This window comes from Triticum dicoccoides, chromosome 7A (genome assembly GCF_002162155.2).
Source record: "Triticum dicoccoides isolate Atlit2015 ecotype Zavitan chromosome 7A, WEW_v2.0, whole genome shotgun sequence".
Taxonomy (NCBI): domain Eukaryota; kingdom Viridiplantae; phylum Streptophyta; class Magnoliopsida; order Poales; family Poaceae; genus Triticum; species Triticum dicoccoides.
The window spans coordinates 24,390,928-24,405,574 of NC_041392.1; the positions used below are offsets into that span (position 1 = coordinate 24,390,928).

General features: G+C 43.0%; 1 protein-coding gene across 1 annotated transcript; it reads left to right on the plus strand.

The window, feature by feature from the left end:
- Window positions 1-4,320: 4,320 nt before the first annotated feature.
- Window positions 4,321-5,119, plus strand: LOC119327697. The gene has a single exon (XM_037600802.1). It carries the CDS (start codon window positions 4,329-4,331, stop codon window positions 5,013-5,015), a length of 687 nt encoding a protein of 228 aa, XP_037456699.1. The 5' UTR covers window positions 4,321-4,328; the 3' UTR covers window positions 5,016-5,119.
- The last annotated feature ends 9,528 nt before the right edge of the window (window positions 5,120-14,647 follow it).

Sequence of the window (14,647 nt, forward strand, 5' to 3'; positions counted from 1 at the left end):
CACCGCTGTTCATAGAAGATTACTCAAACCGATGAAGACATGCCAATCAAAAAATGGAATAAATGTATGAACAATCATAGAGAGCTACTTGAAAGCAACATCTTGCGACGCAAGTATTGGAGACAGAATAATCTCCATTCTCCATAATGAAGAGTCAGGGCCTATCTTGTTTTATGCTATTTTACCTTAGAGAGGGTAGTAGGTCCTAGCTAATACTCATGACCATGTGCTAAGAACAATTAAGTAGAGTTGGTTAGATGACTATGATGATGATAATGAGTATGACTTTTTATTATGATAACGGGTAAAAGTTGTTAGATGACTATGATGATGATGAGTATGACTTTTTATTATGATAACAATGATGAGTTATTATTAATGATGATGATGCTTAGTTGTTTTATGAGCATGATGAGTTATTATATATATCAGTGGGTGAAAGAGACTACTGTATATATAATAACTCATCATGATCATAAAATCATATGATGAGACTAGTGTATATAAGCTGTACAAATACAACGCCAATATGCTGCATAAAAAATACAGGAAAAATTAGCACTAGCGTGGCTATGAAGGTAGCAGCAGCGTGCTTTTATCAGCAGTGCGCTCTATATAGAGGCGCAATACGGTTCATGAGGAACGCTACTACTATGTAAAGTTAGCAGTAGCGCAGGTCAAAACTCGCTACTGCCAAAAGTTAGCTGTAGCGTCTTATCAGTAGCGCGGCCACCCGTGCTACTGATAGACCTCTAACCTGCGCTACTGCTAGACTTTTCCCTAGTAGTGATAAGACACAGCCCCACCCCGGACACCTTTTCTCTTTGTTTATTCATTTTTTATTTTTCTCTCTTCATTTCTACCAATCACGTGCAAGTGACCGGACATATGAGAAGAAAAATAAGGAATGTGGCTGCTCGGATGGATAAATAGAGGCTGAAAACAGACACGTCAGGCGCGTCCACGGGCGTTTAAGGGGTCATATTTGTTATGTCCGGCTGTAGATGCTCTAAAAAAATGTGCACTCGGCAAAGATCCTGGTATTAGATTGCATAGAATCGCTTCCCCTTCTAGAAACGTCCCCTCTACCTTCTTTCTTCTAGCTACCCTTCGCCGCAGGCTTCTCATTCGCCCCTTCTCCTCCTCTTCCCTAGCAAGCAGCAACAAGCAGGCAACAACAGCAGCACACAGCGGCAAGCACACATCAGAGCATGCAAGTAGCAGGAAAGCAGCAGCACTCATACAGGCGGAGCCACCTCTGTGGGCGTCGTCGTTCTCCTCCCGCTCGCGGTGTATCCCGCCGCGGACCTACTGTCTGCGGGCGCTATCGCCCATCTGGTCGTTTTGTCCTGCAATCCCGCACTTCGGCAGTTGTCACGGCTCTAGCGGCATTTTTTTTCTTCTGTTAAACCCCACATTTTGCGAGTGTTGCATTGGGCAAAGCCATGGACTTTGCTGAGTGTTACACTGGGCAAACCAACTAGTTTTCATCATGTATGACGTCCATTATTTATTTTTCACCGAGTTAATTTTTTTGGCCAAGTATCTCAAGAAACATTGGACAAACTATTCGTCCATCGTCCGAGAAAAAAATAAACAATCGACATACCTCCAACGGAGTGTATGTCGAGTGTCCCAACTTCACACGCGTTCATGCATAATCACCATTACAATACCTCGAGGCTCGAGCACACAAGGAACGCGAAAGCACAGATCTACCAATTGTGTCTCTCCTAAAAATCTCAGGAAATGAAACCGAAACAACCAAAGAATAGCAAGATCAAGAAAGGAAATCCACACACAAACGCGCATGCGCACCAGATGAAACATTAGCGACCAAATGGTTATTAATAAGCAGTGCAATTGATTGGCGGCGCGCGGAGGCTGGATGGCCCTTCTACCGGGAAAAAGACGTGATTGCACGAGACCTTGATGTCGTACGCCCTCGTGGGGACTCCGTGGATCCGGAACCGGACCAGCGCCGTCACCACCACCGTGAACCCGCTGACGTTCACCCGGTGGCCGATGAAGTCCTGGTTCTCGCCCCTCGTCAGCAGGAGCGCCGATGCTTTGATGCTCGCCGGCTCCGCTCCCGGCGGCAGGTAATGGTTCATCGGTGGCGTGGTCGCGTAGACTGGGGCGTGGATGGTATTCCGCCTGGTCACGCTCGTGCTGTTCTTGAGGTCGACGAAGACGCTCTGGTACCGCACCGCCGCACGCTTCCGGCTGCCGTTTGCGGCGGCGATGGTGAGGTTCAGGTACTGGGTGCCGTCGTTGCTGGCTCTGGGATCGGTGCTTGAGGCGTGGACGATGTAGAAGCTGATGTGCGCGGGGCCGAGGACGACAGAGACGATGATGATGATGGCGGTGACGACTAGGGTCCCGCCGAGCGCCGCCAGGATGTAGTTCCTCGTAGTCCAAAATTTGGTCTCGTCCGCGGTGCCCTTGGTGATGGTGGTGGTAGTGTGAGTATGCATCTTACCTAGCTCTAGCCAATACAACAATACTGGTGGCCGGCCAGCCGGTGGGCGCCTTGTAGCTGCTCATGCACGAAAGAATTCGAATAAGTACGTAGCACGCTAGTTCCTAGTTAAGCAAAGCATTTCTTTTTTGCTCGGTCCACAGATCTCTCTGTGTCGATCACGTACGTTCACATGTACAGAATTTTATTCTTGACTTGGTCTCTTGTAGAGCACGGCCGGGCGCTACCATCTCCCCCTTTATTGCGTAGCGGTGAACCTTGAGCCAAACATGTTATGCTAACTCACCGAGTATTCCATTCTTTTACCACGTTTACGGCATCTCCTATGCCGACGCACAAATAGAAACCGCAAATATCTGTTTTTATGTTCGAACATAGTCCGCAGACATGATGTGGGAGAGAGTACATCCAACGCTATTGACAAATTAATCCTTATTGACCGTTGGGAGGAGAGAGATAAAGGGTAGACCATGCATGCCTTTGCTTTTGGTGGGATATTGTAGTGTGATGTCTGGTTGGGATGAGAGAAATGTGAGGCCACCATGCATGTGAACAGAGAGAAAAAAGAGGAAGACCACACGGAGGCTTTGCGTTAGTCAAGTGCATGCCAGGACACCCGCATAGCTTTCCCATTTTGGTTCCGATTTGCGGGAAAACGGACGTCCAGACCTCTCAGTGTACCGATAGGGGTCCCAATCGGATAACACAAATTAACAAAAGTGGTCCGCACAACACAATCCAGAAATTACGAGTCAAGTTGTATTCTTGGTTGCAGTAAAATAATGTTATTGTTTATATATCCAAAGTCACTCACACCAGGACTTTTAGGATAAGAACAAACTTGGTTGCATTTCAAACACGTTAAATTTTTTGTGTTTCAGTTTACTAATTTCATTCAATCTGTTTCAGTGTAGCGAATGAGTGAGATCATATTCTTTTGAAATGTTTTCAAATGAGTGAAATCTATTTTTTGAGATCCACTTATTTCACTCAGTTTTTTTTAAATGAGTGAATTGCTTTTTAAAAATGAGTGGATTTTCTTTTTTTAAATGAGTGAAATTATTATTTTGAAATGAGTGAAATATTTCTTGAAATAAAGGAAACCGGTTTTTCGAAATGAATGAAATCTATTTTTTTAATGAGTGAAATAAGTTTTTTGAAATGATTGAAAGAAAACAGTTTTTTGTAAATGAGTAAAATTATTTGTTGCCCCTACTTTTTTTCATCATGAATCCGATAATCCTATGTTAGCATATACTTTGTAGGCCTTGGCGGTTTCTTTCCCGGAAATCAACGTAGAGCCATGTTGTTTCAAGAAAAAAAATGTCAGTAATACCATAAGGAGCCTTTCCCTGTCATTGCCGTCACCAAATCTATCTTGGGACTCTATAGATGCCGCAGTAGAGTTTGTTGGCCGGGCTCCCCCTTTCTTCCTCCTCGCTCTGCTCTTGTCCTTCTTATCGCATTTTGTTTCTGTCCTCTCTTTTTCAATATCACACGATCTCATTGAACGGCGCACTTGAGTGTTTGCTCTCTTAGATCAGAGAGCAAACGTTCGGCGACCGGATTTTCGCACTTTTACTTTTCGACTCATTTTTATAAGGTACTCGAGGTGATGAATGCATGTGCGTACTTTGCGTGTAAAACGTCGGTGGCTCACAATGCCATGCATGTGGTGGTCTGTCTATTAGAACCAAGGTAAATGGTGTATAAGCATATAGTACTACTAGTGATGGTCAAGCTATCATGCTTGCTATATATATATTCGTCGACGTAGATGCTATGCGTGCACACGGAAGCTAGCTAGCCAGCCGCGACGGAGAAAGGTAATCCAAGGCTCCTACGCATGGCGCCGGCGGCAGACGATGTCCTCGACGGCGGCAACGAGAAATCAATCTTCCGGTGCCTCGACGCGGCGCGCTACGTTGTGGCAGCCGCGGTGAGCGTGCTCATCATGGCGGTCATCGTGTACGCCATCACCGTGGTGCTCCGCCCAGCGGACCTCTATATCGGGGTCCTCCAAGGCTCCGTCTCCGTCTCTGTTTCAGGCGGCGACAACCTGCGCAGGCCGCCGTTCAACGCCAGCATCGGCCGCGGCAACCTCACCTTCTCATTCACCGTCCGGGCCATCAACCCCAGTGGCCGCGTCAGCATCTACTACACCGACGTCGAGGCCAAGATCAAGAGCAACATGTCGTCGGCGTCAAGCACTTTGCTCCGTCTCCGGTTGCCCGACGTGTCCTTGGGGCCCAAGTCGAGCATAGACTCCAACATTCTGATGAATACATTTGCGCTTGTTAAGAAACAGGTGTACTACTTCAATATGTTGGCCAATGGGAGCAGCATCGACGACGCTATGATTGCGGTGGAGGGCACCCGCACCGTCGAGGTTTACTCCGGTCGCAACGTGACCGACCACGTGCGAGTATTCTACTTCTGCTCGCCCATCGTCGTTGGCGGCGATAAGGACGACGACAGTGAGGCTGCAGTCGACGTGCAGTGCACGGATCAGAATCAGCCAGCCAGCAGCTAGATTGCTGGTACCATGGATGTGTGCATGTGTGCAATGCTGATTAAGAACTTCTTTTTCTTGATTCAGTTAAGTGTATACATGTTTAATATTGATGTTGGTGTGAATAATCGGTGTAACTGTTTTTCTTCTCATTGAAACCAATAAGCGGTGAATCCTCCTGGGCAATCTCGATCTAGGACAAACTTTTGATCTTTATTTGTGCCGTAGCCCGTTGCCCTGTTGTGTGACGAGGATTTGTGGCCCGCCGGTTTCAAGCCACTGAGTCCTCCGAGCGTGCTTTTATTTTTGGCTTTCGTTTTCTTTTCTTTTTATAAGTTTTGAACGATCAGTCCAAATTAAGTTTTGTTTTGATATTTGTTTTTCTTGTGATGAGGGTTTTCAAATAAAATTCGTTTTGAATATGTTTTCAAATAAATTTTAAGTTTCAACTCTTAAAATATTCCAACAATCATGATGTTTTTTGTCTTCAGTTGCCACAAAAAATATCTTCAATTTTTATCTACGAAACTTGGTAAGAGCGAGCGAGAAAACACAAGTTTCAGATGAAAAATCTTAAATTCAACGACTTCAACATCAAACTTACTGTGCCATGTGTGGGATTTAACTACTACTTTGCAAATCGCGAGGCAATCGAGCGGCCAGGGAGGACTTGGCAGGTGCATGCCCTTGCGAATTTCTGCCCCGCTGAGGCTACCTTACTCTCCGGGCCTATAGTTTCTGGCTGCTTTCTTTTTGGTTTTCTGATGCTTGCGGCTCCGATAAAGATCGACGATGTTAAGTGTTGGTTTCCACACTATTTCATGGGCTAGCATTGAACAAAGTAATGTTAGAAAGTTTTCTTTTATTTCTTTACCATCACAAGTTTGTACAAAGCTTATTTTCCCTCATAGCAATTTGTATTGCTTTTTGCACCGATGACAAATTACTTCAAGGGTCTCATTCAATCCGTAGGTAGATACGGTGAACTCTCTGGGCAAGAAATTGGGTTCAAGGGTTTTGGATGCAAAAGTAGTATCTCTACTCAGTACGATTTTTGGCTAGCTAAAGATTATGAGCACCACATGTTAGAGGATCCATGACAATATAAGTTCTATCGGAATATAACAAACAATAACCTATACATTGTCTTCCTTGTCCAACATCAACTATTTGATCAAGCATAGAATATTTGATGGGGGCACCCATTCATAAAAGATGTACAAGATAGTATATTTATATGTGAGCCCTTTCTTTATTAATTCTGATGAGTTGCATCAATTACCAATTCCATGTTTGTTAACTTTCAACAAATTTTAGCAATTATACTTCTTTTATGTGAATTCATTACTTAATGGGGGATTATCATTTTTGTTTCATTCTTTTTATTGCTAAGATTGAAACAAGAAAGTAAGACAATGAAACTCAAACTACTCGTTATTATATAACTCTCACACTCGATTACAAAAATAGATCACGAAACAAGCACCCAAATCTTAATCATACTAAACTTTATTCTTCTAAATCACGAAATAACTAAGGATCAAACTAAGATAGATAGTGATGGTGATATGATATCGGGGCACCTCCCCCAATCTTGGAACAAGCCAAGGGTGGTGGCCATACACGTGTACTCAACTTTCCTTCTTCAGTGGAGGTGGTGATGAAGTAGTGGGCTTGTCATCCAGTTTCCAAGGCATGGGCTCTTCTTCAAAGGAGGAAGAACATCGGATCTCGACAAACACACTGCAAAAGAAGATTACATCGGATAGATCTCGAAGAACATCGAAGATAATATGGTATTGAGAATCAAAGAGAGAGAAGAAGCCATCTAGCTCCTAGCTATGGACCCTTAGGTCTGAGGTGGACAACTCACGCTTCATCGGAAGGGCAATAGAGTTGATATAGATGCCCTCCGTGGTCGAATCCCCCTCCGGCAGGATGCCGGAAAAGGCCCCAAGATAGGATCTCACAGGAACAGAAGGTTGCGGCGGTGCAAAAGTGTTTTCGTGGATGCCTCTGGGGGTTTGGGAATATATATGAATATATAGGTCAGGGGGTCACTGAGGGGCCCACAAGGTAGGGGGGCGCTCCCTACCCCCCAGGGCGCGCCCTCCACCCTTGCCGCCGCCTCGTGGCTTTTCTGTCTTGAACTCCAAGTTTCCTGGGTGTTTGATGCAGCTTAAACTACGTCGGTATTTCCCCAAAGAGGAAGGGATGATGCAGCACAACTACGGCAGGTATTTCCCTCAGTGATGAGCCCAAGTTTATCGAACCAGTAGGAGAACCACGCAACACCACGTAAAAAGCTCCTGCACACAAAAAACAAATACTTGCAATTCGGCGTAAAAGAGGGGTTGTCAATCCCTCACGGGTAAAAAGATAGATAAAATTGTAATAGATTGGATAAATAGATCTTGCGGGAACGCAAGATAAAATACATAAATAAAAATTACAGGAAGGTATTTTTGGATTAATAGATCTGAAAATAAAAGCAAATAAAAATAGATTGCGAAGGCAAATATAATAAAGAAGAGACCCAGGGGGCGTAGGTTTCACTAGTGGTTTCTCTCCAGAAAAATAGCATACAACGGGTAAACAAATTACTGTTGGACAATTGATAAAACTTCAAATAGCATGACGATATCCAGGCAGTGACCATTATATAGGGATCACGTCCAAGATTAGTAGACCGACTCCTACCTGCATCTACTACTATTACTCCACACATCGACCGCTATCCAGCATGCATCTAGTGTATTAAGTTCATGGAGAAATGGAGTAATGCAATAAGAACAATGCCATGATGTAGACAAGATCTCTGTATGTAGAAATAGACTCTGTATTGTTATTCTTAATAGAAACGATACATACGTGTCGGTTCCCCTTCTATCACTAGGATCAAGCACCGTAAGATCGAACTCATCACAAAGCACATCTTCCATGCCAAGAAAAATCGATCTAGTCGGCCTACCTAAACCAAAGATTCGAAGAAGAAATACGAGGCTATAAGTAATCACACATATAAGGAATCAAAAGACTCAAATAACTTTCATGGATAAAAATATAGATCTGATAATAAACTCAAAGTTCATCTGATCCCAACAAACACACCGTAAAAGAGTTACATCAAATAGATCTCCAAGAGATCATTGTATTGAGAATCAAAAGCGAGATAGGAAGCCATCTACCTACAAACACACCGTAGGTCTATGATACGTCTCCAACGTATCTATAATTTTTGATTGTTCCATGCTATTATATTATCTGTTTTGGATGTTTTATATCGGAAATTCGATATGGCTCGTATCTTCATATGCTCTTGTTATCGGAATTGTCGCTCTTCCTTGGGATCTGGCCTCACAACTGTATTCTAGCTAGTATTCTGATTTCCTTTCACTTTGTGCACTGTGCATCTGCCCCACTGCTGCTGCGCACTTATTGCTTGAACAACCTTTCGATCTTGTATGGCCGAGATGGTGGAAATATCTTGGACCGTTCATGACTAGTCTTGTTCCGGTCCACAGCCGCATATTAGTCGTACTTTGCACAATACATGCACTTTTAATTATTCCAGTTTTCCCTTTATTTCAAATGATTAATACCTATTTGTACTCGATAAACTGATACAGTTACAAATGAGTTACTTTTGGAACCAGTGTTTCATTTTCTCAGGGATTTTGTGGTTGAGAGTTAAATAAACAATCGACTTTCAGAACACAAATATTCACCCTTTTTTCATATTAACCTTTTCAATAGGATTTTCAGTCACTTTTATATCCCTTCTTATTACAGCTGATTGTGTTCCATATGAAAAGCATTCCGTACCAAACTCTTTAAAATAGAAGAGCTTCCTAGTGAAGTTCTTTAAAGTATGGGATCTGCAGACTACAGTAGAACAAGGAAAATAGTTTGTGAAGGGAAAAGTGACTCGCTCGTTCTCTGTATCGATCAGGTATACACACAATAACCCATCCTTTTGAAATGCATATCACATGTTTTGCTCGTCAGGGTTATATATGGAAACCCACAAGAAGTAAGTTGGATCAATTGTATGTGGCAATTGCTATCTTCATACCAAGCTCATCGACAGTGACGCCTCCCAAGCCGTGCTAGTCGATAATTTATTTTTAAGTGTTTCTTCGATTTCCGTATGCTGCACAATTCAAAAACTATGTCCTGCCAATGGAAAAAAAATGGAGTGATTCCTTGTTCTCAACTGTTTCTGAAGAATGTCTTTTGGCATTTCCTACGTTTTGGTTCGTCATGAACTTATTGAAGATGCATGACACATTCAGGCAATTAATAATAATCTAGAGTTTGCAATATGTGCTCCCACAAAAATTTGATCAACTTCACTTCTCCTTAAACTCTCAGCTGCAGCGGGAATTTCAGCAGGGCACCTTTGTTAGTTCTCACTGAAACAAACTCTAATCAACTTCATTGGTCCTTATACGAGCAGCTCTTGTTCGGCCAGTCCATGTATGCACTGACAAATGTCAACTAGTCCAACGGCGCTGTGCTCCAGTTGAGATATCACGTTAGTATACTGGCTACTACTCCCTGCAATCCTCCCTGAAAATACCAGAATACAGAAATATCTATGGCTCGGGTCAGAAGCATTAATTGATGTTGGCACAGATCCATGTAGCCGATGTGTGGTTCAGACAATGGGATCATATGCCCGTATGACCCATAACGCTGCTTCCTTTTTATACATTAAACATTTGAAAAATGTTAATTAAGCATTTGAAAAATGTTTAAAGTGTACAGAAAAAAAATGTTTCTCACGTATACAAAAAAGATACAATGTGTATGAAAAAAGTTGATCATGTATTTAAAAACTATTAATCAAGCATTTAAAAAAATGTTAATCAAACATTTGAAAAATGTTAATTGTGTATAGAAAAAATGTTTATCATGTATATGAATTTACACAAAAAATATATAATGTGCATGAAAAAATGTTGACTATGTATTCAGAAAATGTTAGACATGTACAAAAATTGTTCCGGGTGAATACGAGAAATGTACAACATGTACAATAAAAAGAGTAGACATAGAAAATATATTATAAAAAGTCAATTTTGTAATTGAAAAATACTAAACATTATGTACAAACGTTCCTGATGTATATGAAAAATGTACATTGTGTCTGGAAAAAAATATTGCCATTAACAGAATTTCGCTGTTTATTTGGAAAATATTGACCATGTGTTCAGAAATGTGTTCAAAACATGTATTTAAAAAGAAAAAATCACATCATGTATTTGAAAAGTGTTAACATGTGTCAACAAAATTGTTTCATGTCTACACTAAAATCATACATTGTGTACTGAGAAAAGTAGACACGTGTTGAACAGAAAAGTAACCGATGAAAACCGACAAAGAAACAAACAATAAAGAAGAAAACCAATGAAAAGAAACAATAAAAACAAAGAAAATGAAGAAGGAAACAAAGAAAACAGAAGAAAAACAAAGAAAACAATAAAAAGGTAAATAAAACCGGAAGAAAACCATTGCAAAAATTAATTGAAATAGTGAAAACAACATAGAAAAAACCAAACGAGGAAAATCAATGAACACCAAAAATTAAGAAAAGAAAAGAAAAAACGAAAAAGGAAAGAAAACAAAAGAAAACCAATGCAAAAGAATGGAAACAATTAAAATCGAGAAAGAAACAAAGAAAACCAATGAAAAACTTGAAAGAATCAAACAAAACCGAGGAAAAATAGAAAGAAAAGAAAGAGGGCAGTGAAAACGGAGAAAGAAACAAAGAAAACCAAAGAAAAACATTTAAAAGGAAGAAAAGAAAAACCGGTGAAACTGAGAAGAAATGAGGAAAACTGGTGAAAAAAAATACAGGAAAAAAGCCTAAAATCGGTGAAGAAACAAAGAAAACTATAAGAAAAAAAGAAAATGACAACGGCGACAGCAACGACCGAAAGCATCAACCGAATGAGCTAAACATAACAATGGGCTGGCCCATAATTTCAGATGCTTAAGGCGAGAGCTCCTTCGGTCTCGCTGTAAGCGATATAGCTCTGACGCTGAATTCATACTAATCCAAGTTTATGGCTGCGGATCCTAAAGCTCGTTCCTCAGTCACACAATTATCAATTTACATTTTCAGTCTCATATTCCAAGTAGAAGACTTTATCCGGGACTTGTGGTTGTGTATTGATGTTGTAACTAATGGGATTAGCTGGCTGTTATGAGTTGTGTTTGTTGCGATTATTCCCCTGGCATCTACGATGGGCGAGGTCGTCTCGTTTTATCTCAAATATTATCAGCATGTTTATAAGGATACAAGCCACGAATCTAACTGGTTGTTTTCGCAAAAAAAAAAAACACACACACACACAAAAGGATCAAACTGGTTGTGAAAAGTTGTATGCTATAATATTGCTCGGGGCCTGAACTCTGAAAACATACATATAGGCTACACGGGAAATCATTGTAGGCACGAGTCCATGGTTGTTTTTGGCAATGTAAACCACACATTGTGCCATCAACTCATCATCATTATCAAAGACAACGCAACCGCCTCCTCCTCCACCAAAAAAGCTAAGGTATGTGCCTCCCGCTGGCTTCGCCGCAGGTTTGCCTCGCCTCCGGTGGCCCTAGGGCCATGGAGGCGAGGTGGATCCTAGTAAGGGCCGGCAATCAAGAGGGCTTCGCTGTTAGTTGTTTCTTTTAGATTTGTTAGGGTTTGTCTCCTGCTCAGAAAGATAAGACGGTGACGGCTCCCTGAAGATGAAATAAGGGTCTCTCCGCCTAGCCCTGTTCCAGTGGTACGTCTAGCATCATTGGTGGGCGTGTGGAAGTGTGTCACCGGCGAATCTATCCTCAGTGGATTTGCTCGGATCTGGTTGTTTTTCGTCTATGTTCGTGTGTCTTCGGATTGGATCCTTTCGATCTATGTTATCCTTCACCGGCGGCGGTTGCTGTTCTGGTGCGCTGATCCTATGGGGCCTTAGCACAACGACTTCCCAACTGTCTACTACAACAAGTTGTGCCTGGCACTGCGAGGGAGGGGCGATGACAGCGGCGCACCTTCGGCTCACTTCAGTGCTTGTAGTCGTCGCTAGGTGGTCTACGGATCTGAATGTAATTTTTATTATTTCTGGTGTTCATTGTACTGCCATGATTGAAGATGAATAGATCGAAAGTTTTTAAAAAAAAAAGTAAACCAGAAATCATTGTATTTTAAGACCACGGGATAATCACTAGATGCACAGACTCGAAAGTACAAATCATGTAGCGTGTGGTTAATATGTTCTTTTTCGAAAAAAAATTCAATCTATTCATCTTCAATCATGGCAGTACAACGAATACCAGAAATAAAAATTACATCCAGATTCGTAGACCACCTAGCGACGACTACAAGCACCGAAGCGAGCCGAAGGCGCGCCGCCGTCATCGCCCCTCCATCGCCAGAGCCGAGCACAACTTATTGTAGTAGACAGTCGGGAAATCGTCGTGCTAAGGCTCTATAGGACCAGCACCCAGAACAGCAACCGCCGCTGATGAAAAATAACGCAGATCGGAAGGATCCAAATCGAAAACACACATGTTTGATGTACTAATTTATCCTTCGCATGGTTCCTTCATGTGGTCGTCCCTGCGGCTCAATTGCAGTGCTGCCAATGTATCTACACATACCTTTCGCAAAAAAATAAATATCTACACATACAGAGTAACGTCGCGTGGATTGCTCGATCTGGTTGGACTACTTGTTCGTGGAACTATTGTTTCACGGTAATTATCTATTAATACATATGTACAAAAGAGCATAAAGAGTAACACAAAAAATACATCCCCCAATTGCTTTCCTAGTCCACATTAGGAAAATGAGTAAAATCACTCTGTCCGGTTGACAGATAGGCTGTGCATCAGTTCTATCTTTATTACCTGTGTAATTTGTCGGGTCATAGGCTTTCTTGAAAGCTTCTAGCAGGTGGCACAACCAAACCGAGATGGAATCCCGGAGACGAATTTATCACCTTAATCATGAAGCATCGACAAGCTCCTTTTAAAAGCATCGATCTATTATCCACATTGGAAAGAGCGGACCTGTCTTGACTGTCAAGTATGAGACGTGTTTTATGTGGCTTTTGTGCACCAGATAAACGAGCCCATGGCGCAGAACTGGCAAAGCATGAAAACCGGCAAAGCAGAAACGAAAGCGGAGGCCACGCGGATCAGATGTGGATTACGTGGGTCAGGGGCACGCAAAGCAACACGATACCAGACGAGCTGGTCGGATGCTCGCTCGATTGTGCCACTGGTACAACAATCCTCTCTTTTTTCTGCTCGATTGATTGTTCATACACCTGATCGGATCGGTTCTTTCTGTTGGTGCAGCTAGCCCTTGCCCTAGCTCGCCGGTCCCCCCCTCCCCTCCCTCTCTCTCTCTCTCACGCACTGAAGTAGAAGTGAGGAAGAAGATGGAGCAGTGGACACAGGAGGTTTTCCGGCGCACGAACGCCCGCCGCACCAACGGCCCTTTTACTCCTCAAGCATGAACTCGAGCACCTCAGCTGTTACAACGATCACCGCACGGCTTTATAGCCCCGAGCCGGCGCCCTAGGTACGTACCCACGCCTCCACTCGCCCGCGATCGTGCGCATGCTCCGCACGCTCTGGCCGTGCCCGCAACGCGCTCGGATGCGCGCGTCTCGCGGTGAGCACTAACAGAACGGGCCCGATCGCGCCGGGCAGCTAACCAATAGCCTAGACCTACACACACACGCGCGCGGTGTACTCCTACACGGGCACCCCCGTGCACCACACGCACGCACACACGCACAGCTACACCACGGACCCGACACGCCCAGCACGCGCCCATACACGCGCCCGACGTGTCTGACCCGTGGCCGGGGGTTTATTTTGCCCAACACTTTCAAGTTTCAACCATCACGGTTTGTGCGTCGTGCGGATGTGCAAGATACCATACATAGAGTTAGGATTGAATAGATTCTTTGACCTATTACTAGGTAATTATCTGTGCATTGCATGGGGTCATAAACATTTTACACCCGATCATCGTAATTTACACGTCATTTTTATTGTCAATGTAATTAATTACGTAACGGATGGACTTTAGGTGCCAATTTGACCAACACCTATTGACTTGCCAAAACAAAATATTTTACTTTTGCTTTAGTAATTTTGAATGGAAGATCTAATTTATGAACCGCGGTATCCGTCCTCAGCTACTGTGACCAACATCACTTTGCATCGCCACCACTCCATGTAGTTGCGCTAAACTCTATGGTGATACCTTCCTCGGCCCCTTGCCAGCGTTTTTTTTTTTGTGTTTGTGTGTTGCCATCTACTCGTCTTCGTTGCCCTACCCTCTGTTATGACATCTTGCTCGGCTACTTTCCGGTGTTTTTTTCATATCGCCGTGTACTCCCTCTCGCTGTGAGTAACCTCTATTAATGTAATTGCTTGCTCTGCTATCATGTCATACATCACTTTCACCACGCGTCATTCACTCTGGTTCGTTGTTCCTAACCTAATGCTAGTGTGATCCCTTGCTCGTCTGTGATATGTGGTGTCACTCTGTGTTCTTGTCCACTCTACACCTGACATTTACAGATATGGTCACCTGCTCAGCTTTCATGTTCATTGTTGGTTCGCTCTGCTGT